General features: G+C 37.0%; 1 protein-coding gene across 1 annotated transcript; it reads left to right on the top strand.

Moving 5' to 3' along the window:
* The first annotated feature begins 2959 nt into the window (after window positions 1-2959).
* LOC102717102 (SUMO-activating enzyme subunit 1A-like) lies at window positions 2960-9594 on the top strand. Its single transcript, XM_006662881.3, has 10 exons — window positions 2960-3186; window positions 3673-3724; window positions 4473-4668; window positions 5054-5133; window positions 5284-5400; window positions 6126-6176; window positions 7231-7297; window positions 7448-7551; window positions 7622-7729; window positions 9230-9594. The coding sequence occupies exons 1-10, from the start codon at window positions 3086-3088 to the stop codon at window positions 9341-9343; spliced, it is 990 nt and encodes a 329-aa protein (XP_006662944.1). The 5' UTR covers window positions 2960-3085; the 3' UTR covers window positions 9344-9594.
* The last annotated feature ends 277 nt before the right edge of the window (window positions 9595-9871 follow it).

Raw genomic sequence — 9871 nt, forward strand, 5'->3', positions numbered from 1 at the left:
GTAAAATTGTAAAGGAGTATGACACCTAGTGTCACCATACATAGGTTAGTAGATTCAATTATATTATGTTTAAAAAATTCCTTTAGTATAAACATATTCCATTATGTTTAAAAACACCTTAGTGCTTTTGGGGAATTTTAATTAGTTTGAAATGATGCCATATATACACTGGGCTAGTGGGCTGTCTGTCTTAGGAACTAAAATTACACCTAATCGGCGTACTTCACTCTCCTAGTTGTATGATCAACTTAATTCTTAATCTCCTAGTACCAAGACTTTCTTAATCTCTTAGGCACATTTAATTTTGTCCAAGTTGTTTGCATTAGGCAGAAAATCAATTGATTGTCCCATTTGAAGTCTCTGAAGAGTTGAACTCCTGTTCTCCATCAATGATTCGATGTGTGTATCCCTGTGCATATGCTTTGTCAGCACTTGCAGAGAGACTGATAGACAATTAGGCACACAGGCAAGGGACCATGACAAATTTATATGTGTGTGTAATAATCACTGGAGAAAACACAATGTTTATGTGTAGGTTTAGGACCATGCCTGCCTTGTCGTAGATGTCAAGCATATTGGAGAAAGATCCATGCATCCAATTCGTTTGCTTGATGGATGTTCCCTCTTAAATTAAATTAGGCATGATTAAAATGTGGTCAAGGGCTAATGGAGCAATGATAACATATAAATTTGCCAAGTGTTTGAGCCTAAACATATAGGTTATTTGCCAGGTCGCCATAGCCCACAGGCATGGTGATCTAGATAGCTATTGGGGGAGAATCCTGTGTTGTTGCATTGCAGCAGCCATGTTCTGTAATTACTGTGTGAACTGTATTATATTACCACTCCGCAGGATGTTAATTAGCACCGCCTCCGTCCCTAAATGTTTGACGCCGTTAATTTTTTTTACACATGTTTGACTATTCGTTTTATTCAAATTTTTTTGTCAAATATGTAAAGCTATATATATATATATGCATAAAAGTATATTTAACAATAAATAAAATAATATAAAAACAATTAATAATTATGTAAATTTTTTGAATAAGACGAATAGTCAAATGTGTATAAGTCAACGGCGTCAAACATTTAGGATGGAGGGAATATTCATTAGCATCAGTTAGCATGCTAGCTGTGTCAGTTCTCACTTGCATTTGTTTCATGTTTGGGGATTGATGAGGGAGCAGTAATAGCAAATGAGCTGCTAATGGGCCAAATGTGCGTTGCTTTGCTCCTTTTGACGATATCGATCCACAAATTTACAGCAATTAGTGCAAAAATGATCTCTATGATGATTTGATGATTTTTGTCGTGATCAAACTATTTATGCTAACACTTATAAGTATATTATGTATGACCAAATAATCAAACCCTAATTTGTGGAGTGCCAACAAAAAAAAAATCAAATCTCTTCTCTTTTGGTAGCAAGAAAAGAAAAATAAAAAACAATTAAAAAAAATCTTTCCTGGCTGTTTAGCTACCTGCTGTCTTTTGATTTCTACAGGCACACAATTAATTAATCACTCGATCGTAAAAACGAAGAGTCTTCAGATTAAAAGCCACCCTCTTTTTCTTTCAGATGCAGCACTCATTCGCAGCATCTCTTTTTTCTGAAGAACACAGGAGCAGCTGCTGCTGCTGCTGCTTTGTTCATGTGATGGATTTGCCCAAGTTTGTGGCCAATTTGATAGCCTTCTTTCGCAGGTATGTGTGTGACGAAAAAAATTCCGAAACGTGTGTTTGGTTCGTTGCCACAGTTTTCTTGGATGGCAACACATTTTATAATTTTATTATATGCTTATGATGTTAGAGAAGGATAAATAATATCCAAGTCTGGTTTGTTTCGTCGTTTTTTATGGGCAATTTGGTCGTGTTTTGCGAAGTTGATAAGGAAAGAACTGTCCTTGCTACGCATATATGTGTGCCTGTTCTGATCCTAAGGATTACAGGTACTTTGTTTTTCTTTTTTCAGATCTGTCGTCTGATTACTAAAACGGATTATTTGCTTCAGGCTAAAAAACCCATTTTCTCAAGAAAAGAAAACTATCTTCTACTGTAGTATTATCAGACCACTTGTTTTAAAGCTGTTATATGTTAAGTTTGTTGCTCAAAATATTTAATCCTCTTGTTTTAAGTTATTTATAAAGTTTACTTCTCAAGATATATAATTTTTATATATAATCAAGCCGACAATACGCATCAATAATCTATTACTAGTCCATAACGAACAAAAACCCTAACTGATTTTCCCTTATAACTACTAACATTACAACGGACCCGTATCTTGGCTTGGAGATTATTTTATGCCTTTTTGTTTTATTCTCTCACGCTTTCGATATGAAGTTTTACCCTCAACTTATTTTTTAAAAAAGGTAGGGGCAATTGTGTTTTTGAGTCTATATTAAATTCTAACCGCTAATCTGACCATGTTTTTTTGACTCTGCTTATTTGACCCCATTATTCGAAAAGAAAACTGGAATGTTAACGGTGTTAAAATCAGGGCATAATGTCACTTGTGCCCTTGACTATTTGTATCCTACTTAGGATTTTGTTTAATTGAACCTTGATAAATTTAGTGGAAATCCGGCACAAACAAAACTTTGAGAAAGACTATAAATGGTATTTTGACTTCGAGTTTAACATTGTTAGATTGACTTTACGGAATAGAGTTTGACGGAAACTTTATCTTTGAAAATAAGGATAAGGATCAAATGAGCAATGTTGAAAACATGGTAAAATTGATATTTAAACTTTAAAATATGATCAGAAGCACGATTATTATCCCACCCCCCCCCCAAAAAAAAAAAGAAGACGAAGCTTCTTGCTTCCAACGTTCACCATTGGGCCTGGCCCAGTAACCATTTAACTGGGCCGTTCATCCAGGGGGCCCAAGGCCCAGCCCAATACGCATCCTGGGAAAAAAAAAGGGAAAAGAAAATAGAAAAAAGGGGCATCGCCTCCAAGAACACCACCAAAAACCCTTTCTTTCCCTTGCTGTTTGCTGCTCCGGTGTGCTCCAGCCGCTGGCTTTTGTTGCTGATCGGAGGATTCGCTGCTCAGGCTAGGGATCCAGGCGCTGGCAGCGATGGGCGGCGGGGGCGGCGGCGCGGAGGAGGAGCTGACGGCGCAGGAGACGGCGCTCTACGACCGCCAGATCCGCGTGTGGGGCGTTGACGCCCAGAAGAGGTGCGCCGCCGCCGCTGCATCTCCCACCTTTTACTTGCTTTGCTCTTGTTTATGTTGGGAAGATTTTGTTGGGCTGTTGTTTCTTGACCAAAAAAATCGACCATTTCGGGGCTTCATGGTTTATTTTTGAACACAAGGTTTTTTTTATTTTTTTTTTATTTCGAGACCCATGGGTCTGTATTTTGATGCGAACGCAAATATCCGATATTCTTTTTTCGTATTTTGTGTGTTCTATACTCCTTTCAATTTTTCTTTTGTTTTTGGAGCCGGTTTGGTGCTTTCTGTTAAATTCCCCCTAACTTGCCCCAAATTGAGCATGTTTTCTGGTTGGTTTCTCTGTTGTAAGTCAAAATTGTTTTTGCTTGTGGGGAAATGTTTTTCGGCCCAATGGAGATACATCAATCGTTTTTCTTTTGGCTTCTGAAAGAATTTTTTTCATGTCTTTCATCTGTGTTTTGACTGCTGTATTTGTGTTACTTGGAACAGGCTAAGTAAAGCTCATGTGCTCGTATGCGGCGTGAACGGTACTACTACTGAGGTAAGTAACTAGAGATTTACTCCAACTGTTGCGTGTCTGTGCTAGTTTATACCACATGATATTGTTGTGGCATTCAAGCATTGAAATTAAGTTGTTGTGTTGTGGAGTGATAGCTGTGCATTCTTAGCTGTTGCTTTTAGTTTGTTACCAAGCATTAATTTCATTATTGCTTTGCTGCTCATGTCGAATTGTAGTGCTATGGATGCACTGTTTGTGAGATTAAATCTTAATGTTTATGTGTTTACTTTTTGGCTGGTGTTTCTGTTCTGTAGGACCCCTGTTGGACCATCTTGTAAAGTTATTACTTTTACTTCTCAATGTTTAGTCATCTAAGTACTTAAGTTCCTCAATTCTGCTGTATATATATTAATAGAAAGTACATTGTACTTCACACCAGTGCACCATGTTTCACTTTGCACAAGGTTTAGCACAAATTTTCACTTTACATCAGGCTATATTGAAATTCAAATGAAACTGGTGAGGCACGGTCTAAATTCAAGAAGTTTCGTAAGTTTTCCCATATTTTACAAGATTTGCCTTCAATTATATTATGAAACCTATTGCAGAGTGAAACTTATTTGATATATCCTGGTGTCAACTGAAAGTATGTGCTAAACCCGGTGCAAAGTGAAACAAGATACCATGATGCCATCTATGTGGTGCAAAGTGGAATTTACTCTTAATATAAATCGTAACTCACAACTGAAGTCAGAGTTATACACTAAATGTTGTTTCTCCTACTCTGTAGTTCTGCAAGAATATTGTTCTAGCAGGAGTTGGCAGTTTATCCTTGATGGATGATCATTTAGTCACAGAGGATGATCTTGAGGCAAATTTCTTAATTCCTCATGATGAGAACGTATATGGTGGTAGATCACGAGCTGAGGTTTGCTGTGAGTCCCTCAAAGATTTCAATCCAATGGTCCGAGTTGCGGTTGAAAAGGGTGAGCTAGTCTGATTATTTTCATTGGTTTGGATGCCAGAATTAGAAATATGTTAAGTGGCATGCTTTCTTGCATTCTTGAATTGTTCTGTTCGCTTCATCTTTGACACTTGTTGGGAAGATATCCTTTTTCTCAATGTGTAATCTTGCACTTATAGGCTTTTTATAGCTGTTACTTTAACAAGGAAAGTTCTAGTAAGAAAATCCTTTAATTAGTAACATGCAGTTGCCATGTTACTACAATTTATGGTTATGTCAAGAACTCCGCATATATGTTACTGGGAGATTCTGATGTTCATCTCTGGCCATGACATGACTGTGATTCTTCAGCTCTTCTCAACATCGTCTAAAAAACTAATTTCTTCTGTTTTCATTATTTCGTGCAGGTGATCCATCACTAATTGATGGAGAATTCCTTGACAAGTTTGACATAATTGTAGTTAGCTGCGAGTCTATTAAAACAAAGGTGTGTATTCTTTTCCCATTTTAGTTCTAAAGCTTATTGCAAGTTCCATTGTCACTCAGCTGTACTTTTAAACTAAATTACCGCAACAATAAATTTTCCTTTCTTGTACGTAGTGCTCACAACAATTCTGCATGTGTTGTACTATTTTAGTTGTTAATTAATGGCCACTGCCGGAAAAGAACCAAGCATATTGCATTCTACACCATAGAGTGCAAGGATTCCTGTGGTGAAATATTTGTTGATCTACAGAACCATAGCTACGTTCAGGTATGTGTTATATATGGGCTCATTATATGTGCTATTGATTTGTCAGTTCAGTTATAATATATTTCTTTTTCAGTTATATATATAGTTTTTAAGCACTAAGTATGCCTGCACATGTGCCTTGAATTGGTTAAATTCTCCATAATATTTGTCGTTCTGCTAATCTACTTCCAATATTCCTTCCTGTCTACATGCATGTAGTTTGTGTGCTATAACTTATTGATACTTTTCTTTACATGCTGTATAGTCACTAATTTTGTTTCTATGTTATATTGTTATGTTTGAACTCAAAATTTATCTCATTTTGGCAGATTTTTCATGTTAACGTATTATTAAACCTAATACACTTAACTTCATGAGTGTGCAAAGCAACAGTTTTTTTTTTCCTTTTTTGTAGTAAAATGTGTACTGGTGTGGTAATCTGTTCTCACTGTTTTTTCACCAAGTTAGTTGTATTTATTATTTTTCTCTATCATTTAAATGGAGATACAAAAAACTCCTTAGTTATGGTGCTTAAAATAGAGTATCGTAGCACTGTCCAGCATATGAAATTTTGGAGAAAGGGTTCATCTTGCAATGCACCTTTACTTTTGGTTCAATCACTATGTCTAGATAAGCTCTAATGCTTTCGAGAGCATGACCATTTTTAAGTGTCACAATTTTTTCATTGCTTCAGTAGTTTGGATCCTGAGTACCTTTTGAAGTGGTATGTTTTTTTCTTTTCTCAGAAGGTTGGAGGTGAACCCAAACCAATGGAGCTGACATATCCTAGTCTTCAGGTAAGTGACTTAGGTTTATCAATCCTGGTACAACCTATTGTCAACTATTTTCAAAGAGCAGCAACAATTCCCTTGTTTATCTGGTTATGACATATTCCCTCCGTTTCATATTATGTCACTTTGGATTTGTCCGAAGTCAAACATCTTTTAAGTTTGACCGTGTTTATACCAAAATATAACATCTCCAGCACAAAATAAATATACTATATAAATACTTTCAATGGTGCATTTAATGGAACTAATTTGGTGTTGTAGATGTTAGTACATTTTTGTACAGCTTAAATAAACTTGAATAGTTTTGACTTAGGACAAACCCAAAGTACTTATAGAAACAGAGGGACCCAAAGTGACTTAATGAAACAGAGGGAGTACCTTGTTACTGGAGGTCTTCATTTCCTATGTTAATTAAATTGGTTCCACAAGAATCCTCTTTTCTATGTTATCGATGTTTGGGTAATAGTTTTGGAATTCATATCTACACTAGAAGATGTGTGAAATTTTTTTATTAAATAAACATTTTTAGCAAGTAATTTTATTACTAAACCACCAAGCAAATTTTTTTCAAAACTGAACCTTTTGGCCACACCAGTGTTGGTGGAGTGGCAAGACAACGCTGTCACACAGCCTGGTTGACGTGGCATGGCGCTTGCCACGCCAATGTCAGTGGCGTGGCAAGACAATGCTGTCACACCACCGACAATGGCGTGGCAAGCTGTTTCGCCACGCTAATATTGGTGGCGTGCGTAAAAGGTTCATACGGTGGAAATATTTTTCCTGGAGGTTTAGCAATAAAATTATTTATTAAAAAGGTTTAAAAAATAAAAAAAATTTGCCGGAAGAATGAAGAAATGTAGTGTGTTAACCATAATTATTTAGCTTTGTCTTTGTGTATCGTGACTTAAATTTCCATTTGTTGCAATAGTGATACCACAGCCCTCATAGTCTGGAGGGTAAAGAGCATCCAATGGAAAGCGAATATTAATATCACACCATCTTGGATGCTTCAATTTGGAAATGTTAACAGTTTTTTTCAACATTGGAAATGATAATGCAGGAAGCTATCTCTGTACCCTGGAAGAATCTACCAAGAAAAACAACTAAATTGTACTTTGCCATGAGAGGTGAGGTAGTGAGGATGTCAGACTTATACAGCACTGTTGAGGACTGTTTAGTGCAAGTTTACCTCCCCAAAATTGAAAACTGAAATTACCCAGCTATCTAACTTGTGTTTTCCTGCCCCGCCCATTTGTCCACTTGAAATTCCTTTGCAGTATTGGAAAACTATGAATTATCTGAAGGCCACAGTTGTTGTGAGGCATCACTTTCTGATCTACCTGCAGTTTTGGCTCTGAGGAAGGACATGTGTGACAGAATGGTATATAAGTTTTTGTTTTTTTTAGTGTGCGCCATATCCTTCAGATTTTTTACAGTGTGGCAAACTGCAGTCTTTAAGTGAGTCTCAAATTCCTACTGCTCTCCTGGAACGCCTGCTAGCAGCTGGAAAGAAGCAACATCCTCCTGTATGTGCAATCCTTGGCGGCATTCTTGGCCAGGTAGTTACCATTATTTCATTACTTGGATGTGAAAATTGAGTATATGACCTCAGACTAGATGACAATTTATAACACCCTCCTATTGTCATACCTCTTGATCACCTTTCAACCATATTGCTTTTCTAAAACCAAAATTATGTGGTGTATGGACAATTGTGCCCTTTTTCTCTAATTGCTTCTATCTCTCTCTCTCTCCCTCTCTCCAACCTCCCCTAGCAAGACTCCTCCCCACATGCTCACTTGCACGCCCTGGTCAGCACCCCCACAGCCTCTCCCCCCTTGCAATGGCAAGCACAGAAGCAGCTGGGCAGGTGATCTGATGAGTAGGGTGGAAGTAATGGCACTGTTTTCCCTATTACTAAATTTTTAAGGTGCAAACTCAATGCATCAACTGAACTACTGCACAATAAACCATTTTCCTAAAAAGCATAACTTCCCTATAAAAACATCTTCTCAACAAATACTATGTGTTGGCATGTTATTCCTCTGGTAATTCAAACTTTCATGATCTTATTGTCTGACTTATTACACCACATTGCTTGGGTCCCTCAACTTAAAAAATATTCCATCCGTTCCAAAATATAAGCATTTTTAGGTTGTTTAGAAGGGATTAAGGTTGAGGAGAAAAGACCCTCAGTGCCTACTGCCTTCAAATGATGAATGAATAGAGATGATGGTAGATGGGTATAAAATGGGAAGAATTTTGAATGAGAAGTGATTGATGGGACAAATAGTACTGTAAATAGTGATAGAAATGCTTATTGTGGTACCAAATTCAAATTCTAGAAATGTTTACATTTTGGGATGGATGAAGTACATATCAAGTGCCTAGCAGGTCTTTCGGACATATTGAAACCCAACTCAATTTACAATCATGAAAGCTAGCCCCTGGTTGAGGGCAAATTCCTTGACCTGGTCGTGGGCCTCAACCTGCAGGTCCAATTGGGCCATGGTAGACTCTTTGGCCATACTTGAGTAAGAGCGTTGTAAAGGTAGCAGAAGTGCTGTGTTATCTTATCTGTAGTTAGTTATTCCCTACCTCAACCACAGTTTGGAACCATGAATGTAGTTCTAAGCCTGAGGCCCAAGTGATGAACCTCGCATGTTTGGATATCCAATGCCTATCATGTTCACTGTGATGCCATGATTAGGTGATATTCTTGGAATTTGATCAGTATTCTCACTGGATACCTCTTGGTAGGTGTAAAAATTATACCTACAGTCTTTTGGTGGAATACAAATTTGTATTGAACTTTGCCACATACATAGTTCTAGGAATCATACACAATGAAGAACTAGCAGAAGAAAGATTTGCACATTCTGTAATATTTTTTGAGTTACTTAGCAGCCTTGTGAGATGTCTGAAAGGATCCAAACACTATAAATTTGCCGAGAAACTTCAAAAGCAGTAGGAACGTGGATTTCTTCCATTCCAAACAGGAATGTAATTAGTGTTTATACATACTGCTCATTGTTTAATTCTCTGTTTTGACCTAACAGGAGGTGATTAAGTCAATATCTGGTAAGGGTGATCCAATCAAGAATTTCTTCTATTACGACGCTGCTGATGGTAAAGGGATCGCGGAGGACATTCCTCCCTCTTCTTCAGACTGAGCCTGTTAACTGCTTGACTCCCATTCAGCCTGGCTTCACTAATCATTGTACCCATTTATTAGCATCCAATTAGATCAGTAGCCACTTTAAGACTGAGATGCTTAGCACTCTACTATTTAATATTAAGTTGTGCCAGCTTAGAAATGGTATCAGATAGAAAACTGACTTTTTGTGCCAACAATCTTAAAGCTGAAGCCAGGAAGATTTTGTGCTGATTGAAGTTGGACTGCAGTGTTCTCTCTATTCTCTTCAAATATGATGTGCCTACAACTATGTCATGCCCATATATCTAGAATGCTTGATTATAGTGTTCTTATTTGGTTGTAATATACTCCCTCCGTATTTAATAGATAAAGTAGTTGACTTTTGGTTATGTTTGACTATGTGTTTTCTTAAAAAGCTTATATAATTATTTACTTTGTTGTGATTGGATTTATTACTAAATGTATTTTAAGTGTAATTTATATTTTTGGACCAAATTTTTGAGTGCGATGAAGCAAATGTGTGCTAAATATTTGAACGTTATTA

The sequence above is a fragment of the Oryza brachyantha genome, chromosome 11 (genome assembly GCF_000231095.2).
Source record: "Oryza brachyantha chromosome 11, ObraRS2, whole genome shotgun sequence".
Taxonomy (NCBI): domain Eukaryota; kingdom Viridiplantae; phylum Streptophyta; class Magnoliopsida; order Poales; family Poaceae; genus Oryza; species Oryza brachyantha.